This window comes from Argiope bruennichi, chromosome 6 (genome assembly GCF_947563725.1).
Source record: "Argiope bruennichi chromosome 6, qqArgBrue1.1, whole genome shotgun sequence".
NCBI classification, from domain to species: Eukaryota; Metazoa; Arthropoda; class Arachnida; order Araneae; family Araneidae; genus Argiope; species Argiope bruennichi.
The window spans coordinates 23,344,532-23,370,486 of record NC_079156.1 but is presented as its reverse complement, the minus strand read 5'-3'; the positions used below and the strand labels follow the sequence as shown (position 1 = coordinate 23,370,486).

At 31.3% G+C, this 25,955-nt stretch overlaps 1 protein-coding gene across 1 annotated transcript; it reads right to left on the bottom strand.

The window, feature by feature from the left end:
• Nucleotides 1-23,451: 23,451 nt before the first annotated feature.
• LOC129971685 (uncharacterized) lies at nt 23,452-25,572 on the bottom strand. The gene has a single exon (XM_056085662.1). The coding sequence runs from the start codon at nt 25,570-25,572 to the stop codon at nt 23,452-23,454; it is 2,121 nt and encodes a 706-aa protein (XP_055941637.1).
• Between the last annotated feature and the right edge of the window lie 383 nt (nt 25,573-25,955).

Sequence of the window (25,955 nt, the reverse complement as noted above, 5' to 3'; positions counted from 1 at the left end):
GTTTTCAGCAGCTTTTAAAATATGACGTGTTACATTTTCAGTACCTATGTCAATGTTATTTTCCCCAAACCATGACTAGAATCAATTCTGAATTAAACTTCTGGGCGTAAGCTGTAAATAGATAAGTTGTCCAATCTTCCAGCAATGCTTCCTTGTTTCCCAAAAAATGCACCACCTGCCAATAGAGGTTAAAAAAGTGGCCTCGTCTCTACCAAAAGGAGCAGTAGGAACACAAGTAACAAAGACACCGTGATCCTATTTTGCCATCCAAACCCATATTAAATAGAAGTGTAAAAAAATGCATATTATATATATGCCAACTTAATTTATAAAGTAAGGAAACGTTGAAGATAAAAAAAAAAAGAATCGCTATGGCAACCCGTGGACTTGGCACCTGTGATCGCCATATTGCCAAAGAACAACAAGCCTCTTGGAATACAAGAAAAGATCTCTGGGAACCGAATACAAGGAATCCACTCAAAAGATAATCTTCCGAGAGAGGGATTAGCAAGGTGTTATATTTAAGTTAAATTCTAGTATCTTTGGAGAGAAATTTCATTCTCCTCCCCACATTGTAAAGTCTTCATTTTCGATTTTTTTTTTACCTTTTAATTCTTTTATAGTCTAAGCCCCCTTAGTGATACCATTATCAAGAAAAGTGAAAAAATCTTTTCGCTTTTATAGCTTTATTGTAATTTATTCTGAATTTGATTTAGGTAACATTTATAGCGAATCCGTGCGAGTAAGTATTCTCTAAAAAAGCCAAAAAAGGAATACACGATTCTTTTGGATTCCATTAAATAGTTAAATATTGTTCTCGAGGAGAGCAAATACATAGCCCCAACTTTAAACTGAAGACTTGATTCTGAAGTAAACAAGAAAAAAAAAAGCAGACAATTCACGATTTATTAGTGGAAATAGCAGTAAGCTTACTTTATATAAGGGACGGAGAGTCTTTCCGTAATACCATTGGTGAAAAGCTAACTCGATATCTACATCTACATTCTCCACCGTTTAGGTTTTTAAAAAATTAAATAAAATCTGGTCTTTTAAAACTGAGCTTATGGAAGTTTCAGGATTCTTAGAGATGTCTTAATAAAGCTAAACCATCTTGAATTAGTAATAACCACTACAGTCTGTTCTTGATTTCCATTTTGTTTACATGAAAAATTTTAAAATTTGATCCGGTTATTCCATTCTTTGATATTTGGTTGCTCTAAAATGAAAAGAGGAAATATAGTACCAATTTGTACATGTTTGTGTCGAAGACGAATTTTTCTTTTGGAGGTTATACCATCAGCATCAGTTTAAAAGAATATAGAATATTGGAAATGCAAAGGTGTCTGAACGTCGGCGTAAAGAATACAATAGACAATATTTTGAAAGAATTAAGGAAATAGCCAAAAAATAATCAGTTCTGATACAAATGATAATTTTATGCCAATTAATCTTCAAATAAAAATTCTTATATCGGGTAAGTCGTGACGTGGACAGATCTATTCTTCTGCCGAAAGTTGAACTTAAAAGCTCAGAATTTCTTTTTGTTGAGTCCCGATCTAAATTTAAATCGATCTTAAACACAATCTATTCTAAAAATTATAGATTACTGAAAACGTAGATCTAATAAAATGAACATATATCATTTTCAATAGAATCTGAATTGCAAGAGTTTTGAGATTCAGCAAGCTCGAAACATTTCAAAAGGTGTCGCCAATTGACGAATAGATTAAAAATATTCGCAAATAATTCTTAAGAATACGACAATCAGCACTTATTTTTCTAGGAATCAGTTAGGAAATTTATATATTGTTAATGAGCAGATGTCAGAAAAAACGCAAGTATCTATCCATATATCAACGAAAAAAAATTTACCTCACAAACCGAAGTTTAACGATTCTTAAAATTTTACCGTTGATTTATCATCTTCGGCAGTGCGTAAAATTTCTAATGCACGCATAGAAGATTTTGTCCAGAATCTTTCTCTTATGAAATGAATGTGTACCCAATTCAACCATACAATGGATGTCAAACCATTCACTAAAATGCAAACAATTGTTGACCTAATCCATCCAAGAAAAAATATTTTTTATTACGCGAAAAACTGCCATCATTTATAAATGCAAGATTCCAATTTAATGATTCAATCCTCTATATTTGTATCTCAAATAAAAGAATTTTTATCAAGACAACTTCTTTGTTACAACCGAATTTCCAAAAGTGCTTCAATGGATTAAAATAACGTTTGATTATGATTCTATAAAGATTCCACAAATAGGAATGAAATCTTTCAACCTTTGTATTCACAAAGTAAAATTTCTACGGTTCCACTAGAAGTAAAAAAAATTAACGCATCTCCATAATCAACATGAAATGGAGGCTATAGAAGGGAAAACAAAATGCTAACCAGACTTTCAAATATACTCAAAGTGAAATCAAATCCCCAGTTAGTGCACTGATTAATGTAAACATTCCACATAAAAGCAAAATGGACTGAGAAACAGTAGTTCTCCCTCCCACCCCCACTTGGGCAGTATTGCTACGTTTTCTTTTTGTAAATATTCCCAATTCATTTAACTTTTTCATGTTTATCACCCTTCAGTTTGCTACCATTTCGCTTTTTTCAAAGATTTTTTTAATTCGATATATTAGTGATCCTTTGTATATTTGAAGGTCGCCAATCATTTGCATATGCTTCTCGGGGAAACTACAAGAGAGATCGTATTAATAGTTGGTCTTTAAATGTTCACGAAAGTTACCCATTTGAAATTCAACCTCATTATAGATAAAATTCCTATTTTCACAAGCTGCAGCATTTTGAAATTTATATTCCTCAAAAGGAATTTCTGAAATATGGCATGCTATTTTTTTTAGAAGTTAATTTAATATCAGCAGAATTATCCAGATTTTTGTCATCGGTTGTTAAGTGACTTACCTTCCATAACAGAGGAGATGCAACTCATTCCAAAGAAGGAAAAATCTATAAAACCTTTGATTGTTCGAGATTGGAAGCAAATCCTTCCACGCCAATTACTCTAACAAATCAACGATATAATGTTTAGAAATTTACCGCCTTCTTATTTATAGGGATAGATGGAAGTTGGGATAAAGGTAATTAGAAGATAATCGAGTATTTAAACTATTACAATGCAATTTTTCTATCTCTTTGATTGGGAGTAGCAGATATGAAGGTTCCAATCCTCGTTTTTGCTTTCCCATATGAACCTACTCAATTGCGATATCTTACATCTGATTCAATCAAACCTTTCACTTCTAATCCGGTCATGAAGTTAAATATTAATAAGCCAGTAACTTTTTTAAAAAAAGGGTGCAGGATGTAAAGCACGTTATTAGTAAAAATAACTTCGCATTGCATTCCAAATTACCATACGAAAAAGATCGACCCCCAAACGATCCATTAGTATAAAGCTTGCATGGCCTGGTAAGAGTTAAAGCATTGTAAACGCTGTAATACTGCTAATTATATAAAAAGAGCCCCCAACACCTTTATTGTCATTACATTTGTAGAACATTGAAAAGGGTTTGTTACTATGTCTCAAAATACGTGCATACAATAATAATGCTTATACTAAAAGAGAATGAAGTATTTCCGCTTTTCATAAAACATGGTTTATTTCTAGTTATAATTTTTTAATGTAACGAATTAAAACCCGCTGGTTATATTTAAATTGCCTGTAAATATAATTAAGTAATTTCACAAATGTTTCGTAATATTTCAATTGATTTTTTTAAAATAAAAACTAGGTAAACTAATCTAGTGGGTAAGCTTATAAAAATGTCAAACATCAGAAGTCACAGTTGTGCAACTAAAAAGGGAAATTATTCTATATAAATTCAACGCAAGTTAGATTCAACACTATCAAATCTTCCGAAGCTGTAGAAGGTTTAGTTCATTTTTTTGAAGGTTTGAAACTGTTCAGTTGAATGAATATAAGCCACTTCAATTCAAAGTAATTGAAATTCAGCCCGCCCTTTCAATGTACTGAACATATTTACAGAGGTAAAGTACAAGCGTATTAAAAGTAGACTAAATAAAGTTCAAGATTTGTTTAAATATTAAGGGATCTTTATTTCAATTTCAATTTACATTTATACACAATTTAAAGATGTATTGCTAATTACAAAAATAAAAGTTCGTGTTATATAGCCTAAATAATTTTATAGCAAAATTGGATTCCATTCTCAAAATCAGCAAAGAGGAAACAATTACATCGAGACTATTTCTTCTTAACTGATTTGAGATGCATTTACAAGTGTACGTAGAAAAAATGGTAGAAAACATTTCTAAAATAAAAGTTTACGAAAATTTTATGACAAATTAATATAATGACGAACAATTCACACATACCGGTCCATGTATCGATTCATCGGCAAAATGAATCCTCTTTCCTCCTGCTCCTTCTAAAAAAAAAAAAAAAAGCGAAATTTTATTGCTCATCTTGGAATATTAGAATAACAATCAATGAAATACAAACATATTGCCAAGCGTGTTCCAATATGAAACCGATCAAAACTGTATACGTGTTGTGTAAATGCAAACCACTTATTCGTATATTATGTTTCTTACTGCATAAGCAAAACATTCATTGATAAATCTATTTTTGAATTTGAATTTCGCTAATATTATATATCGATACCTGAATTTCAAAATATATTAAAACATTCGGACTTTGTTACACTCCTGTAATTCAACAATTTTTCTATTGCTGCCTCAATTATCCGCCCACAAATTAAATATTTTCGTGGAATGAAGTTTGTAATGTTTTGCTTCATACCCTGTTGTGTCTTCTATATAAAGACTACGAGTAGCTCATGAAAATGAACTGTGTTAATAATGAAAATAAACAATAATTTTAAAAATGAATATTTTCCTTTCGCGCAACATGCATGACATTGTAAATGCAAATAGCCTTTGCAAATATAACCCATTTGTATTCAGGTCCATAGTGTAGCTAAAATCAATTAAGAATATTGAGAAATCATCTGTTTGAACTATAGCCCTACATTAACCTGTTCTCCATAGTGGAAAATTTAGAAATTCGAGTTAAATAACGGAGATTTCTTACAAGAAAAAATTATGTTGTAAAATCAATTATTAATCTACTGTTCGATGCTCAATATTAGAATGCATTAAATAGAATGTTTCTTCAGATAATCATTTTTAATTTCAAATAGAAAATTATTGTGCAATTACATATCATAAACACAAATCTGCACATATTCCAAGTTAAAAAAATCTGCATAATTAGAATAGTAAGTGAGTAAAAGGTACAATGATGATGAATTCTTTTTAAGTATTACTGGAACAAAAAAAGGTATTAAAAAATATGAAGCGACATTTTTCGAATAGAATCAATTCTTGAAACAGTTTTATCCCCAACAACCACCAAGGAGATAAAAATATGTTTTAGAGATGCGAAATGCTTGCAAATAAAAATTTATCAATTATATTTAATTTTACATTTCATTTAAAATTTATCAATTACCAACCACGTTCGAAATAAAAAAGTTACATTGTGGTTCCTGATGTTTATATATTTATTTACAACTCGTTTTGGGGCTAAAATTTTGAAATCGATATGAACCGTTTCTCTAGTAACGAAGGTGGAACTAAATGTAAAACTAGAGCGCTTCAAAATGCATCCAAGATAAAACCAAGATTTTAATATAATTTTATTTTTTAATTAAAAGATCAAATGGCAAAACTGCTGCAACTTGAAGACCTAAGTGTATCTTGTACAAATTGGGATATATAATTGATATTCCCAGATTAATTATTTTGGATTTGGCCAAATCGTTACCAAGTTTAACGCCAATGTCGGAGGTCATATTGGCATATATATCTGTAAAACTACCTTCTTTACCAGAAGACTTGCTTCGTACGGAAGCAGTATTACATATTTGTAATAATGTCTATATTTTCTTCGGTAATGAAAAATTGCTGAAATTCTGTATAATTTTTAATGTCTAATAATTCGTTTTTGATTAATATAGACCTAATTTCATCAAACAAATATGAAATTGAGCAATTTTCTATGAATAAGATGCAAGTGTCCAAAAATTATTATATCTCGAGTGTATTTTGGATTTACAATCGCCGTTAGTATGAAATTCTTAAGTGCTAGAAAATATTACAAAACTTACCATCAGGTTCTCCTGCAGGTCTTTTAGACATCTAAAGTAAAGAAATAAAAAAGTCAGTTTTGACAAATTGGATACGAATATAAACTGCATAAAGACAAGATTTCGGCTTGAGCAAAATAGAGATGAACCGTGACGATTATAATTAGAATGTTTTATAGAAGATCCTATTGCTCATTGCATTATTGAAGTCAAATGTATAGTAAATTAACAGTTATATACTTTATACCAGATGAGGATTAAGAACGCCATATGCCCTAATAAAGTAACTCTTCGTTTTCCATGGGAATGAGTGAGGTTAAAGATTTTTATTAATGCCAAGAACTTTTTTTGGAAACTTGGTAACCGTATATAGATAGCAAATTCTGAAATACTGAAATTCGCAAAGTATGTTGCTTGATCCTTCTAAATATCAGGATTTTAGTTGCTTTCTATTTTCTGTTTAAATAATACGTGATATCAAGATATACCTGATGGAATTCGCATATTTTGTTGAACAGTTAGTTACAGAATTTCAATTTCCATACACCCTTGTAGGCTTTATTTATCCATTTGACTTAATTGAGCTATCAAGAAGCTGTTAAAGGAAACTAAAGCTATTATTAAAAGCAATTGAAGCTAAAACATTAGAAATATATGCTATTGAATTTGGATGTTACTTTATTATAAATTTTAATTCAACAATTAAAAGAGCGAATTAAATTAAAACTAAAAATGTAGTCATTTTAAATCTGATATTTATAAAATGGGAAGAATTAGGTTTGATATTTGATCTAATTGTATCAATGATTAGTTGCATTTTTAAAGGCTACCTTTAAATAGCCACTCAATAACAGAATCGAGAGTTATTGAATTTAGTATTCAAATCTTGAACTAATGTACGTAATGGATACTCGCGTGTATATTATCACAAGCCTAACAAGATTTGTTCATACAAAGTCCGATTATTTCATTCTATCCAACTATATAATGAACGATTAAATAAGATGTTTAAATCACATTTCTTGTACGTTTAAAATAGGGTTGGTCTCTAAAAGTCTGTATATTTAAAATAGAGCCTGAAAACTGTTTAATAAAATTGATTAAATTTTGTAGTACATGCCGATAAATTGTACAAATTGTTAACTTTTTTTTTTAATTTGACCCTAAATCAAACAGTTTTAATTTATTACAACTATTAGATTGGAATCCAATTTAAGGAATTTTTAACACCAAAAAATAAAGGATAGAACATCCAATTTACAAATTATTCGAATTTCACTGATTTCTATGGATAGACAAATTAACCACACCGAATTATACAAGAAATTTGCGTACAGTACTAAAATACAAAAGGATGGCACATGAAATGAATTGGAGACATTTGTCCTTGAATAGAAAACGGCTTTCAAGATACAATTTAAAAAACCCAATTTCATAGCTTTCCTTCACATAACGTCGCTAGACTGCAAATGCATCTAGATATTTAAAACGGGTATAACAAACTGTTTCCAGATGTTTGAATGGAAACTATTCTACTCAAGCAAAAGATTTTCCTATTCAAGTTAACAGCGACAAATAAGCATATTTTATTAAGGAACATTCTACACACATACTAAAGAACACAGAAATGTGAACCGTTTTTTAATGATTCAATTTACAATTAAACTAATACAATATTTTAATGAATTGAGAAAAGTAAAGAAATTGTAAAAATAAAAAAGGTTAAAATTTTCAATGTTCGAAGGACGTAAATTCAAATATATTAGATGTGCAAGTAGAAAATATTTGTCAAATTCAAATTGAAAAAATACTCATTACAAAAATGGATAATCGAAATGTTCGCCATTACTATGCATGTTCTTTGTTTCTGTTACTTGAAACAAGACTACAGCCTTTCATTAGTTCAAATTCCTATCGATGTTTAGTTCTTGTATCATTTACAGTTATACTATTTAAACCGACATTGAGCATCTGCAATAGTTTTTTTCTTCCAAGATTTTTTGACAGAAAGGGAAATATTTCAATTATAAATAAAATAGGAACGCAGAAGAGGAATCGAATTTTAAGGAACATTTTTAAAATAAGCATTTGTTTTAAAATAAGATTAAATTTTTACCTGTCGGAGTTGTATGCTAATACTCCGGTAGTAAAAATGATCGATTTTAACTTTCCAAAACGCGTTTTAACAAATTGACTGTACCAAGAATAACTGGTGTATGGTGTCAGGAATGCTTCAAAGACAATGTTTTAACAGTCTTTACGTATCTTGTTTTTATCGAAATACATCTTTGGAAATTTCGAAAGGACGAATTGCAGTCTCCAATTTATCCATTAAGTATGGAATACCGATTAAAGAGATTGCTCTTCATTAAATCAGAATCTAAAAGTTTTAAAATTAATTTTCAAATGATACGAAAGCATTAAGTGCTTCCATTATACTTAAAACCTCGTTTAAAATGCCACAATTAAACATTCATATTTCTACTGCATTTATGTACGGGATTTTTGGTCAGGTATTTAAAAACCTTGCTGTTGGAAGAAATATCAAGTAACCTCAAAATGATGACTTAAGCTAAACTTTAAATTTCAATAAGGGCGCATTTGCCTAAACTTCGTTTCTTCGATCCAGAAACCAGAGCAAATGGTCGCTCCGAAATGCTCCCCATTAGAGGTCTCTCTACCCGCCCACAGAAAAGATAACGCAACTGGGTTTTGGCAGTATGTCTTGCATAGCATTTCGTGGATATTGCACAGAAATATCCATTAAATAGCTATGGCATATCAATATCTGTGAAATATAATTTGTATGTATTTTGGATGATTTTTTCCGACCGACTAAGAATTTGACAAGAAACAACTGTATTCGCAAGATCATAAACCGAATTTTATTGAATAATGTCATTGCGTATACACATGTGAAAATACAGAGCATCAGACGGATTTCGTCCAAATTTGATGCATATCTAAACTTTAGATGCTTAAATTACGTACCAAATTTCGTTTGCTCAATTCATTAAGTTTTATACAGAATTCATCTGTACTCGGTCACTCTTACAAGGAATTACGATCAAAACTTGCTAGAAATCAACAAATTTGGTCATGTGTCCATATACCAAATTTCATCTATTTAGATCTAAACATTTGAGTGATCGTCTTCAAAGGCAAAAGATGCGCGTAATGCCGATGTGTTTTCGGAAAATTGTCAGAAAATCGATTTCGATTTTCACAGTAACTGGCATCCGAATTATTGAAATAAAATAGAATTAGAATTAATACGGAATTTGTTGAAAATAATTACAGAAAGCAAAAACGCTTATCTACTACCTGAATAACAATTAAACATTTGTCGGGGCTTTTTATTTTGTATTTATCTTGCCGTGATTCAATTCCAATGTCTCTGGGTTTGACTAAGGAAGCGATAAATTACCCAAAGTAACGAAGAAAAACAGATATCCTTCGATTGCTTGGAATGTACCTTTGACTTCTAATTAAAGCGATATGAACAAGCTAAAGAGTTTCCTCAAACATACAGTGATGAGCTTTTGAATTAGGAAGCTTTGAAGAAAATTGCAAAGCCTGGAAGAAATTCATAATTCGATTAACCAAAAGATGGAAGTAAATGAAAGCGACTCTTCAGAAATAGAATAATTTAAAGGACTGACCTACTCTATTTTAACAGCATTTACCAAAAAAACTGATTGGAAGCAAAAATTTATCTGCCATAATTATCGATGATATGGGACTTGCATGTGAACATCTAGTTTTCTATGAATGAATTTTATTCTTCAGTCCTGGAATTAAATTCTTATGTTATTGTTTTAGAATTCAACAGGAATCGAACAAGCGTCACCATCTGGTTAACTGAAAATTAATTCTACTAGTTTCAAGAAATGTACTTATCTTTAATTTCAATAAAGAAAATTTGGCGATCCCTGGGGCAAATCTAGACTTTAATCCAGAATTGAATTAGTTATTCCATTAAATATTTTGAAAGATTATAAATTTTACACGATTGGTGAAATGTCAAGCACCCTAATAGAACTACACAGCATATACATTTGAGCATTAAATAAAATATATCAACAAAGTCGCTCATTTTTGAGTGATGCGATGCCTAATATTACCAGGCAGAAATGAACAATATGTTACTACACACTTTAGACCGTTTAGTTATAGTGCATGTATTTCAAGCATTAACACAAACGGGAATTACCTTTTAACTCGCTTACTGACTTGTGAAATAACTTCAGATATGCAGATAAGAGACAAACCCACTTACAAAGAGTGAGGTTTACGTAATTAATCTGAAATATTTTGACTAATTCGTATGACACTCATCAGTTGCACTAAGACATTGAAATTTCAAAACTGAAAGCGATTATTTTTTATAAATCACAGAACAATTGTTTCTTTACCAAGTCCAAAAATTCTCTGCCCCAGTTAAATTTGAAAGTAAAATAAAATTCGTCCATAAAGAACTAATAAATGAGACAGGAAAGGATTTTCTACTTCACTGCAGGATTTTCATAATAAATAACTTTCGGCATAGAAAATGTTACAGAATAATTTCGAGAAGTGCTTTATGGGGCTCTTAGAAGGGAAATGTTTGCAGTCGAAATTACATTTTAACAGAAAAGCAGGTAAGTAAACGCAAAAAACCAGTCAAACACTAAAATATACTTCAGAAACAGAATTCTATTTACAAACACGAAGGAAAAGATACACACTCCTATTCGAAACAATTGCATCTCATTAGAAGAAATGAAGATTTGAATTAAAAATGATTGCAGACATTAATTTCTTAAACATGATTCCAAATAATATTTGCAATTAAAATAGAAAAACCATGCAAAAAAATTTAAATACTAAACAGATAGCAAAGACAAAATTCCAAATAACTTATTGTACAGTAACATGAGGAATGTGAAATGCATTATAAATTTTAAAGTTATAAACATATGAAGTCAAGTGTTGATTTCATAAGATTAAGAAAATTTTAAATTTAATAGAGATTAGATTTTATTTTAAATATCTAATGAGCAATAAGCTTTCAAGTGATTGCAAGAAATGATCATAGACTAATCGTACATTATATGGTATAACTATAGTTATAAATTAAAGACAGCCTGTAATAAAGAATTTATAGGAAAAATTATTAGTAAAAACCTGATTAGAATAAATTTAGTTCTAGACGCATCGCATCGAAAGATTTGCATTTTTGAAAAATAAACCCTTTAGAAAGTTTAATAATAAAAATTTAAACTCAGTATTTGCAATTTTTTTTTTTTTATTTCACTAATTCGACTCTCAAGCACACTCATTAATTTTAATAACGTAAATCGCATTGAAATTAAAACTTTGTGTTTACATATTATCTATTATTTACATTAAGAAAGAAATATAGAAATTAATTTACTTACATTCAAAAATTTTTTTTATAACAAGGTTATATTAATCAAGCAAAAAGTTTTCCAAAAATGTAAAAGCACGCAATATTATAATAATAATTATTATTTTACTTAAGAGCAAATGTAAACATAAGGTCTTAAGTGGGAAACGAGAATCTGACGAAATTCCCTTTATATACTAGAATGTCACATGACTCAAAAAAAAGAAAAATTCTGACGAAGAATTGAACAGTTGGGAACGGAAGTTACAGTTATTAGATGTAGCTTAATAATAATTTTCCTGTAACTAAATAAAAATTTTTTTATTTCAGCTTGAGATGAATAGGAAAAACTTTCAAAAATTACCTCATATCTTTTTTGAAAGGCAGATTTCTTTTCTCCTAGAGATTTTTGACCATCCTAGACTGAATGATAAGGTCTATACTTTTTGAAGTTGACAAAAAAAGATGTTTCTCCTTCCATTCCAGCAAGGTTCAAAGCTATTGATGCTCAAAATTCCATTTTGACGAGTAAAAATTAACATTGAGAGATCTGAAAATAAAATATAAAAACAATGGAAGTTAATAGTAAAGTGTCATTATAATATTTTTAAAAGCTTTTTGTTATTCTGTACTTTTAAGATAGCTCCTGCGATCGAGACAAATCCTGTCCTCGAAGGTTCAGCGTCTTCAATTTGTGCTGGATTCAGTTTCGTTTAGTAAGATGCAAGGATTCTGTTCCTGTCTGCTGAACGATGTTTATGATTAAGAGGTCCGAAGAAATCGGGTTTTCTAACTGGAGCGTAAATTCAATTTATTACGTATAGTATTTAGCTAAGATTAAATAATTTTTTTGTCTGAAAAAACTTTGAAATAACTATAATAAATGTAAAAGTATGATAATAAAAAATTTTGGAAGATAACCATTTTAACGGAGTTTTTCCCTTTCATTTGACCACTGCTAATTATGTTTCATAGTATTCTATTAATGCACACCAATATTCATTAGTAATAATTTAGGATTCCCTTATTTAAAATAATTCTATACACCAAAAGAAATTCTGCATGTAGGCACATGAATAGCATATTTCAAATAAAATATTTTAATGATTTTAAGCATTTGTATTTACACACTTGTCCGTGATTATGAGTTGAAGTTTTACTGCATCAAAAACTCATAAAAATAATTCGTAGCAAGATTTATAGAATTTTTATCTTTGAAGATGTGTATTTGTTTTTCTCTTTTGGCCTTCATCTCTTCTTCGTAAAGTCACAGATTTGGGATAAAAGAATTCTTAATTAAGAATTCGATCAAACAGCAAAGAGAAGCACTCAATGCAAGACAAATGCAGCAGGGCTGGACGTCCTTTCTTTGCCGTAGAGTACAATTGTTTACAGATTGGCGTCGACCTACCAGGGACATCATCCTCATCATATGATAGAAATTATATTCACAATCCTCAAATAACTCTGGTGTTTTATTAAAAGGGATTTAATATATTTTAACTTATAGAAAGATAAACAGCCTTTCCATTTCTTACATATTTTAACATTTCATTTAACTATCGATTTGGTTTTCAATGAAATAGTAGCCTCCTTTGGCGCCTTTCTTGAGCACATGGTTTCAACCAAATCTCTTTCTATAATTTGATGCAAAAATAATATTTAATAGTCTGTAAACTTAAACCTCCAATGGATGGAGCTTAGTTCACTCTGTCAACGAAATATTTTTAAGCCTGTCACTGGGATACTCATTAATTCATTGTTACTTTAATAAGAAATGGATGTTTTTCAATATGCGATACCTACATAATTGAATGCTTTATTTCGAGTAAAATTTCATAATTGAATCATGTTCATTCCATTATAATCCCAGGAAAAGTTAATCCTCTGGGTCATCCCTTTTCATTCTGCATTCTGTTCATGTAAATTCGCTTTCTTTCTTCTCAAGAAAATTGCATAGAAATAAACAGTCTTTGTACTAATGCTTTTAAAAAAGAAGGAAAATCTCGCTCTTAAATATATGATGAAATAACTAAAACAGTTATGAACTTCATTTCACCAATAAAAACTTGTAACAGTAATCATGCAAATAAGTTTATTTCAAATGAGTCAAAATTGAAAACAAGATGAACGGCAAAATTGATATTGCAAAAAAGACCATCATTTTTAGTATGAAAAATATGTAAAATTCCGTCTTATCAGTTAACATTTTAAACAATTATAGCAAAAAAAAAAAAAAAAAAAATAACCCACTAAATCTTGTTAGGTTTTGAATCAATTAAAATGCTGAGAAAATAGAAAGATTGCTGACAGATGACTATTTTTACATTCTAAATTATATTTCACTAAAATTTGGTAATTTTAAGTTAAATAACATAATCTGTGTATTGCAATTTTTTTTCTGTATATCGTTTCACCATACCCACCCTCACATTCTCCTTAATGGCATTCTCTGCTAGAAGATTATATTTGTTACTTTCTTTGGAGTCCAAAAGCATTTCTTTATTCACCCAGTTAATTTAATTTGTAGAACACTCTGAAAAACCTTCTCTCTTTGAGGTAACCGAGCAAAGATTTCTTTGTGGAGATGATTAATAGGCACATTGCTAAGAATAGGAATAATTTTTCCGCATGTGTGAGATCTTGGAACTTAAAATTTATTTTCAATTTATAGATTTTTGACGTAAATTTTTATTTTGGATGTATGAGAATTGGAAAAATTCACATTAAATGTTGAATGGGCATGGAGAATAATATTTAAAAAAAGAAATTAAAAAAAAAAGAAAGATATATAAAACTATTATTCGGTTACGGGACTCGATCTGAAGATCTGCAAAACTAATCTCTCCGACAAATCTTTCATTCCACCAGGCCACACAAACTTTACTGTCCGGAACAGTTTCGAAGAGTCTTAACATATTGAACCTTTTCTAGTTTGAAAAATAATGGGAATCTTGTCAAAAAGCACAATGCTAAGAATAGGAATGATTTTTGCGCTTGCGCGAGATCTTGAAAATTAAAATTTCTTTTAAATTTATAAATTTTTGAAGTAAAATTTTATTTTTGATGCATAAGAATTGGAAAAGTTCCCACCGCCTCTGTTTAAAATTAATTGCGTTTATATAAATCTGTTTATTCATTTTTAAATCTCAGGTGATGCATTTTTCATTATGCGTTCTGTTGCGATATTTTTGTTTAATAAATGTAATGCCAATATTGTAATTTATTGCGAAGAAATCTTTCTGTTGCGTTTATTAATTTTTTTGAAATTATGAGCAACCTCTATTCATTATAAAGATGAATATGTGTGTGTTGATGTTTTCAGGTCAAATCGTTTGACATACAGCCACCAAATTTGGCAAATGTATGCTTTGGATGGTGAAATAAACATATCAAAGCAACTTTTAAAAAAAATTGTTACATTTTAATTATTTAAAGATTAAACATTTTACCGATAATTTTTTATCGGTCGACTGAAATCTGCGATGGATATCAATGACGTTAAATCGGCAGATTTTCAGATATCTCATTCAAATATCGTTCATTCAGCTTATTATTTGCACTGCTTTTAGCAGAATAATCGACAAGGAAGCAAGTGAATAAGATGTCGCATTTTTCATTCGCGTCAAAATCTCGAGGTTTAATCGTTTGATGATTACAATACTTTATACTATGCATACGAGAAAGGAAAAATTGAATCTCGAAATTATTATATAACCTACATGCACATTAGCAAACAAATATCAATAACGATCGATTAATGCTAAGTGTAACAGCAAATAATGTCTTTATTTTACTTTTGATTGGAATTTTGAAAATAGGGATGATGCTTTAAGTATCGTTGTGTCATCTGAACAATGTTCAAAATGATGAGGTCCGTCCTAAAACAAATATCAAGCAGTTTCTTAAAAATAGGGTTTTAATCTAATTGAATTAACAGGTATTATAAAAGATTGATAAATTTGAAATTTTAGCACTATTATATTGATGTTCCTTTATTATCATTATTTCTGGAGAAAATTTCAAAAACTATTAGTTGAAGGATTTATATATCGTTTTGAAATTCAAAGAATTATCGATTTAATGACACTAATTATACATACCTCAACTAAAAATGACAATGTTCCATTATTTTAGTTCAAAGTTAACAATGTAATAAAATTTTGAAATTCCGAAACTGTTGAATATATTACAAAATAATTGACACCTAACACAAATACATAAGACAGATCCAATTATCCTGTTTTTCAGGAAGTTACCATATATTTCTACTTTTCTTTATAAGAAAATTATATATACACTTTTATCCGTTAATTGAGTGAATTTCAAAAGAGGAAACTATTATTAGAAAAATACTTTTATTGCATAGTAAAATATTGTGTCTAATTATTTTTAAGCACAATTGCCACCATTGTTGAAGCATTTACCTTAGCAGGACATGAACTTTGTCATACCCTTTTCATAGAAACATGCCGCAACGGATAAACAGAAAATGTGAGAAAAATGCATTGGCTGTGTCTGAATGGTCAATCTTTGATTCTCCTTAATTTTATGTTTAACATCTATAATTAAATCTTCATCAATCAGAATCCCCTCAATTTTTTTCTTCCCCTCAGAATCGCATCTTTTTCAGGTGTATCGGGTTTCACGATCTAGAGGTAACCTATATGGTCTGATATGGTCTGCCTTTCAAATTCTCGTCCCCTTCGGCTGCCTCTTTCTGCTGTTTTGCTTCCTTCTAAGGATGACGAATATTTTTCGAGCGGTTATAACGTAACCAATATCATAAAGTTACAAATACCAGTGATCAATACTTTTCAAAGAGGGGTGTGATCCAATCCTTGATGCGATCGTACTGGTGATATTTCAATTATACGTTTTTGATCACGATAGAAAGTAACAATCGATACGATCTGTCCAATGGAAGCTCTCGAACAAAACAGAAAAGGAGATATCTGTGAATGGGTTGAAAAGTGAACGGACCGGTTATTCTTGGAATTATCGAATCGTTGAATTGCATATCACTGAAATTTATCGGAGCTGTGACTTCACTGGAAAGTATGAAGTCGCCGCTCCACTTCATGAGTGACCTTGATTTTCCGATATTCGCATTTGATGCACTATTCCATACAAATCATTTTTAATTGCTTGTGACATGACTTTGCATATATTCTGTTTACTGCTGGTACCATCTATTGGTAGAATACAGAACTAAAGTAAACATTTTAAAGAAATGATGTATATATTTAATTCAAATTTTTCAGAAAATGGTTTACTCCAATAAAGAAATTTTTTCTAAAAACAATCAAATTTAAGAAGTAAGCTGAAATAAATAAATTAATTCAATCAAACGTTAATTAAATTAGAAAATTAAGTACTAACTACAATTAACAAATTTTATATTTAAAACTAAGTAATAATTTTTAATTAATAATATGATTTAAACAACAGATATTTGAAACAAATATATAAAAATAACAATAGCAAAATTATTTGTTATTAAAAAAATCGTGGATTATGCATCTCTACTTCCTTTCCTCGACAGCAAGGAAGAGTGCTCTGCATAAGAGGCTGTCGTCGCTGTGTTTGCTTCTTGCTTCTCATGGAGAGCAAAAAACTCCACGTACTCTAGGAATAATGGAGAAAAAAGGTAAAAATAAAATTTAAAAAAAAAAGAAAGTTTTTTAAAAAAAGAAAATTATATAAAGATGTTTGTCGGCTTCGATCCTCGAACTGAAGACCTGCAAAAATAAGCGCCACATTCTGCCGACCAAGCCACAAAGCCTCGTAGCCCAACAGCTTCTACGGGGTCTAATATTCTCATTAAGACTGTCCAGTATAATTTTAAATACGGTGTCAATCTGGTTTAAAAGCACGATGATAAGAATACGAATGAATTCTGCACATGTGCGTGAGCTTGACTCGTAAAATTTCGAATAAATAGAGAAATATTTAGAAATTAAATTCTATTTTTCACGTATATGATTTGTAATTATTCATTTTATCTCTAGGAATAATGGAGAAAACTGGCGAAAGTAAATTAAAAAAAAATTATAAAAAAATGGCTGTCGGCTTCTAGCCTCGAACTGAAGACCTGCAAAACTTAGCTCCAGACTCCGCCGACCCAGCCATCAAGCCTCGTAACCCGAGAGCTTATGAAGGGTCTAATATTCTCATTATGACTGTCCAGTAAAATTTTAAATACGATGTCAATCTAATCTAAAAGCACAATGCTAAGAATACGAATGAATTCTGCACATGTGCGTGAACTTCACTCGTAACATTTCGAATAAATATAGAAATATTTTCAAATTAAATTCTATTTTTGACGTACATTATTTGGAATTATTCATTTTATCTCTAGGAATGATGGAAAAAACAGGTGAGAATAAATTAAAAAAGAGAAATAATAAAATAATAAAAAAAAAATGTTGGTATTTTTCGAGCCTCGAACTGATCACCTGCAAAACTAAACGCCACACTCTGCTGATCCAGCCACCAAACATCGTAATCGGTGAGCTTATAAAGGGTCTACTATTCTTATTACGACTGTCCAGTAAAATTTTAAATACGGTGTAAATATGGTCTAAAAGCACAATGATAAGAATAGGAATGAATTATGCGCATATGCGTGAACTAGACTCGTAAAATTTCGAATAAATATAGACATATTTTGAAATTAAATTCTATTTTTGACGTATGCGATTTGGAATTATTCATTTTATCTCTAGGAATGATGAAGAAAACTGGCGAAAATAAATTTAAAAAAAAATTAAAAATGGTTGTCGGCTTCTAGCCTCGAACTGAAAACCTGCAAAACTAAGCGCCACACTCTGCCGACAGAGCCACCAAGCCTCGTCACCCGACGGCTTATGAAGGGTCTAATATTCTCAGTAGGACTGTCCAGTAAAATTTTAAATCCCGCGTCAATCAGGTCTAAAAGCACAATGCTAGGAATACGAATGAATTCTGCACATGTGCATGAACTTGACTCGTAAAATTTCGAATAAATATAGAAATATTTTCAAATTAAATTCTATTTTTGACGTATATGATTAGGAATTATTCATTTTATCTCTCGGAATGATGAAGAAATCTGGTAAAAAAAAATAAAAAAGAAGAGAAAATTATATAAAAATGTTTCTCGGCTTCGAGCCTCAAACGGAAAACGCTCAAAACTAGTCGCCACATTGTACCGATCCACCCACCAAGCCTCGAATTCCGAGAGCTTCAGAATAGTCTAATATTCTCATTACGACTGTCCAATAAAATTTTAAGTACGGTGTCTATCTGGTCTAAAAGCACAATGATAAGAATACGAATTAATTCTCCGCATGTGCGTGAACTAGACTTGTAAAATTTCGAATAAAAATAGAAATATTTTGAAATTAAATTCTATTTTTGACGTATATGCTTTGGAATTATTCATTTTATCTCTAGGAATGATGGAAAAAACTGGCGAAAATAAATTTAAAAAAAAAAGAAAATTATATAAAAAAGGTTCTCGGCTTCGAGCCTCGAACTGAAGACCTGCAAAGCTAAGCGCCACACTGTACCGATCCACCCACCAAGTCTCGTAATCCGAGAGCTTCTGAAGGGTCTAATATTCTCATTATGACTGTCCAGTAAACTTTTAAATGCGGTGTCAATCTGGTCTAAAAACACTCTGCTAAGAATACGAATGAATTCTGCGCATGTGCGTGAAATTAAATTCTATTTTGGACGTATTTGATTCATAATAATTCATTTTATCTCTAGGAATGATAGAGAAAACTAACAAAAATAAATTTAAAAAAAAATTATAATAAAAATGTTTGTCGGCTTCGAGCCTCGAACTGAAGACCTGCAAAACTAAGAGAGACACGCTGCCGATCCCGCCACGAAACCTCGCAACCCGAGAGCTTCTGAAGGGTCTAATATTCTCATAACGACTGTTCCGTACAATTTTAAATACGGTGTCAATCAGGTCTAAATGCTCAATGCTAAGAATACGAATGAATTCTGCGCATGTGGGTGAATTAGACTGGTAAAATTTCGAATAAATATAGAAATATTTTAAAATTAAATTTTATTTTTGACGTAAATGATTGGGAATTATTCATTCTATCTCTAGAAATGATGGAGAAAACTGGTGAAAATAAATTAAAAAAAAAAGAAAAGAATATAAAAATATTTGTCGGATTCGAGTCTCGAACTGAAGACGTGCAAAACAAAGTGCAACACTGTACCGATCCACCCATCAAGCCTCGTAATCCGAGAGCTTCTGAAGGGTCTGATATTCTCATAACGACTGTTCCGTAAAATTTTAAATACGGTGTCAATCAGGTCTAAATGCTCAATGCTAAGAATACGAATGAATTCTGCGCATGTGGGTGAACTAGACTGGTAAAATTTCGAATAAATATAGAAATATTTTGAAATTAAATTCTATATTTGACGTCTATGATTTAGAATAATTCATTTCATCTCTAGAAATCATGGAGAAAACTGGCGAAAAAAAAAAAAAAATGTTTGTCGGCTTTGAGCATCGAACTGAAGACCAGCAAAACTAAGAGAGACACTCTGCCGATCCCGCCACGAAACCTCGCAACCCGAGAGCTTCTGAAGGGTCTAATATTCTCATAACGACTGTTCCGTAAAATTTTAAATACGGTGTCAATCAGGTCTAAACGCTCAATGCTAAGAATACGAATGAATTCTGCGCATGTGGGTGAACTAGACTGGTAAAATTTCGAATAAATATAGAAATATTTTGAAATTAAATTCTATATTTGACGTATATGATTTAGAATAATTCATTTTATCTAAAGGAATCATGGAGAAAACTGGCGAAAAGAAATAAAAAAATATATATATATATAAAAATATTTGTCGGCTTTGAGCATCGAACTGCAGACCTGCAAAACTAAGAGAGACACTCTGCCGATCCCGCCACGAAACCTCGCAACCCGAGAGCTTCTGAAGGGTCTAATATTCTCATAACGACTGTTCCGTAAAATTTTAAATACGGTGTCAATCAGGTCTAAATGCTCAATGCTAAGAATACGAATGAATTCTGCGCATGTGGGTGAACTAGACTGGTAAAATTTCGAATAAATATAGAAATATTTTGAAATTAAATTTTATTTTTGACGTATATGATTTGGAATTATTCATTTTATCTCTAGAAATGATGGAGAAAACTGGTGAAAATAAATTAAAAAAAAAAAAGAAAATAATATAAAAATATTTGTCGGATTCGAGTCTCGAACTGAAGACGTGCAAAACAAAGTGCAACACTGTACCGATCCACTCATCAAGCCTCGTAATCCGAGAGCTTCTGAAGGGTCTGGTATTCTCATAACGACTGTTCAGTAAAATTTTAAATGCGGTGTAAATATGGTCTGAAAGCACAATGCAAAGAATACGAATGAATTATGCGCAAGTACGTGAACTAGACTGGTAAAATTTCGAATAAATATGGAAATATTTTGAAATTAAATTCTATATTTGACGTCTATGATTTAGAATTGTTGTGGAGGTCTATGATGGCTCCACAATTGAGATTGAGAACTAAATCATGCGGTGTAACTAATTAAAATATACTAAGGAAATGCGGTGTAGCTATAAGGATGAAAACGATGCTTCTATAAAATGCGATTTATTTCTATGAGAAGGGGCATGGAGTCACCCCACTACCAACGGTAAGCATCGCGTTCAGAGTTCTTCGCAGTTCTGGCGGGTCATGACCCCGCGCAGTTACAAAAAAGGAGCAACCCTAGAATGGGCACTTGCCAACTTGGCGCGTTGGTAGCAAAGTACTGAACATGCCGCCCCCGTTGAAATATATATTTCAATAATTACATCAATTACATTTTTTGTAAAAACGAGGGAGACAATTAATGCAGTAAATATATGAAAATAACAAAATGACATTAATAATTCTTAAGAAATACAAATAGTTGCACGAGCACTGAAAAGAAAATACAAATAAAGATAAATAACAATGAATATTGCAGTTTTTAGATATAATATTCGCTACAAATATTAAAGAGAATCTTACAGATTTCAAGGTACACATTTAGAAATGAATTATGTAAGGTGAAATTAGACTTCCAATGGCAAAAGTGCAATTTTAGAAATGGATCGTTTATATATACCAGAATGAGTTTTAACATTTACTACTCTTACTACATTGTCTTTACCATAGAATACATTTACAATTCTACCTAAAATCCATTTACAACATGGAAGATTTTCTTCTTTGAGCAAAACCATGTCACCAATTTTTAAATTTTGGTTCTTAATTATCCATTTATGTCTTTGTTGCAAAGTACTTAAATAATTATTTTGCCATCTTTTCCATATGACTTGTACCATTTTTGAGGTTCTTTGCCATAAATTCAATCTATTATTTTCCGTGTTTGTTAAATTTGGTTCAACAATGGATGTGATTGGCCTACCAATGAGAAAATGTCCAGGTGTCAGAATTTCCAGATCGTCCATGTCACTAGACAAAGGAGTAATAGGACGGGAATTCAAAATTCCTTCGATCTGATGCAGAATAGTAAAAAATTCCTCATATGTTAACTTTGAAACTCCAACAACACGTTTGAGATGGTATTTGAAGGATTTGACACCTGCCTCCCATAAGCCACCAAAGTTAGGTGCTCTGGGTGGAAGAAATTTCCATTGAATGCCCTCTTCAGATAAAAATTTTGATAAATATTCATCATGTTTATTTACCATAAGAGCTAATCTCTTTAATTCAAAATTACCACTTACAAAATTCTTACCATTATCACTAAAAATAAATTGCGATTTACCTCGTCTTGAAAAGAACCTTTTGAGGCATGCAATGAATGCTTCAGAAGTTAGATCAGAAACAATATCTAAGTGAATACATTTAGTAACCATACAGATAAATATACAAACATAAATTTTATGATATAATCCTTTCCTTTGACCTTTATACTTTATGAAAAACGGTCCACAGAAGTCGATACCTGTACAGTTAAAAGGAGAATTTGCATTCACACGTTCTTTTGGCAAATTGCCCATAATTTGTTCATTAGTCAAAGGTTTTGCTTTGAAACAGGTAATACAACTGTGGACAATTTTTCTACAAACATTCCTTCCATTTAAGGGCCAGAATTCTCTACGAACACAATACAATAAATTTTGTGGCCCAATATGCAAATTTTTCAAATGAAAATACATAACAATAATTTTTGTTAAATTACTTTTGTCAGGTAAGATAACTGGATGTCTCTGGTCAAAATTTACACTGCTGTGTTGAATACGACCTCCTACTCTCAAAATTCCATCTTCATCAAGAAAAGGATTAAGATTTTTAATCTTACCTGTGGGTTGTTTTCCAGGAAGAAGTAAATTTATATCACTCTGAAATGCAATTTCTTGCACAGATTTTACCAAGAATGATTTACCCCTTTGTAATTCTACTGTAGAAAGAGGTCCATACAACCTATTCTTAGGATTTCTTAAATTGTTACAAAATCTAAAAAGAAAACTTACAATACGAATTAATTTAGAATATTTGTTAGTAATACATAAAAGTAAATCTAAAAATGTAGCATCCACACTTAAAGTTAGAGTCTTAGTAGTCTCTCCTTTCAGTTCATGAAAATATTCGTCATCAGTAGGAATGTTACTTTCATCACTAAGTTCAACAGTAACTTGTTGAAGAAACTGTGGACCATTCCACCACAAATGATTGTTCATAAGTTGATGAGGAGTCATACCACGTGAAATAATATCAGCAGGATTTTCACAAGTTTTTACATGATGCCAGGAAAATTCTTTCGTCAACTCTTGGATGCGGGAAATTCTATTTGACACAAACACTTTAAGTAGATGCAATGAAGTATTAATCCAGGCCAGCACTATAGTCGAATCTGAGTAGAGGCAAATTTTATCTATTTTCAGGTTAAGAGATGACACAGTTTTAGAAGCGAGCTTAGCAAGAGCTCAGCAGCACATAGCTCAAGACGGGGTATTGTCATCACCTTAATTGGAGCAACTTTAGATTTGCTGCATAGTAGAGAAACTTTCACATGATTCAATATAGTAACACAACGAAGATAGATGACTGCACCATAAGCAACTTTCGATGCGTCAGCAAAACCATGTAGTTCAACTTCCTTGACGGAGTCAGTTAGAATGCAACGAGGAATTTGCATCTTTGTAATATCCCCTAAACAATATCTGAATATTTCCCATTCGTGCTTTTCCTGATGTGGTAACACTTGATCCCATTCAATTTTGTGTAGCCACAATCTCTGGAGGAAGATCTTTGCCTTTACTGTCACTGGTCCTAGGAGACCAAGTGTGTCAAAAAGTTTAGCTATATCAGCCAAAACAGTTCGCTTTGTGGGAATGCTAGTTGATGGAGTTGCATTGAAACCAAAGCAGTCTTCTTTTGGGTTCCATTTCAAGCCAAGTGTTTTAATTGTATTTTTATCAGAATCACCAAACTGATAACCTTGATCTTCAGATGGAACAGATTCTAAAAGCATTTCATTGTTTGCACACCATTTGTGCAAATCCATGCCACCAGCTTTTAGAAGAGAAATCAATTCTTGCTGTAATTTTATTGCAGTAGAAACGTCATCTGCACCAGAGAGAACATCATCAACATAAAAATCTTTTAAGGTTACAGCAGATGCTAAAGGAAATTTGTGTTGCTCATCTATTGCTAATTGGTTTAGCACTCTCGTAGCTAAGTAGGGAGCAGATTTGGTGCCGTATGTAACTGTAAGAAGCTTATAAAATGAAGGTTCCTCAGAACTCCTGGTTTTCCAAAGAATGCATTGAAAATTACACTGCTCAGGATTAACCCAAATCTGTCTGTACATTTTCTTGACATCAGCAGTAAATGCAATCTTGTGCTTTCGGAATCTCAATAAGATTGAAAACAAGTCATCTTGAACAACACCTCCTTTTAGCAAACAGTTATTCAAAGATACACCTGAAGTAGATGCAGCTGAGGCATCAAAAACTACGCGTAACTTTGTTGTACTACTATCAGCCTTGTAAACGCCGTGATGAGGCATGACATATTTTACATTCTCAATACTATCTAATTTTTGCATATGACCCAATTGCTCATATTCTTTCATAAAATTACAATAAAGATTAGAAAAATTCGGATCATTATTTAATCGCTTCCAGAGACTATCTAATCTTTGTTTTGCAATTTGAATGGAATTGCCTAATTGCATATTTTTCTTAAGAGGAAGGTTAACAATATATTTACCTTGCTCATCCCTACGATAAGTTTGCACGAAATTTTCTTCGCATTCTAATTCTTCTTTGTTTTTAGATGTAGGTGTATCTAAAATATTTTCAACTTCCCAAAATTTCTTTAACAAATTATCTAAGTTATCTATTTGAGAGATTAAACCACAGTGCTGTGATTCCTGTTTACCTTGAATTGTTCCACTTAGTATATGTCCAAATACAGTTTCTTGCAAAATTAAGGAATTATTTATATCAAATCTATTTTCTTTTAAGATACTTAAGAATATTTCTGCCCCTATTAATATATCCACTTTTTTGGGGGAAAAGAATTCCGGATCTGCTAATCGGACGTAAGGCGGAATTTCTATTCCTTCTAAATCAATAAATGTGGATGGCATTAGATCTGTGATTTTCGGAATGACCAAGAAATCTAGTGTTGCAGTAAAAGAACCATCAGAGTTCAAAATAGTGGAGGTACTTTTTCTTTTCACATTAAGAGTAGTATCGGAAATCCCCGATATTGGAACATTTATTTTTTCTTTCTTTAAACCAAGTGCATTGGTGAAATCAGATGTCATCAAATTACACATGCTTCCAGAATCTAATAAAGCCCTACCCTTTTTGACAGTTCCGAAACTATCCAAAACATAAACAACAGCCGTAGCTAGAATCACTCTTTTCTTCTGAGTAACGAAACAGGAAGTCAGGGGGGAAGGGTTGCACAACGAATAGGGGTCAGCAACTGAGGGAGTCTGCCTTGAATTCATTGAGGATGAGTCATCGCTTACTGTGGACACCTGCATCCGGTGTAATAGAGTATGATGCTTTGCTTTGCAAGTGAAACAAGTGTGTTTCGATTTACTTTGAGCGATTTTGTGAGATCCGAAACAATTTAAACATAAATGTTTTTCTCGAACAGTTTCATATCGCTTTTGCGGGGAGAATTGCAAAAACTGATCGCATTTATGCAATGGATGATCAGCGTTTCTACACAGTATACAATACTTGGGATTATTCGATGGCTTAACAAATAGAGTTAGTGCTTTATTTTTATGTTCACTAACATCCGAATATTTAGATTTGTATGGAATATTGTGCCCAATGGCATTTAAAACTTGATATCTTCTTTCTAAAAATGCTATGAAATCATCAAAATCAGGAACTTCCTTGTTTACTAAGGAAAGTT

Bases quoted from the DNA above. Each gene is read 5' to 3' on its own strand.
- LOC129971685 (XM_056085662.1), bottom strand. From the start codon at position 25,572: ATGCAGGTGTCCACAGTAAGCGATGACTCATCCTCAATGAATTCAAGG.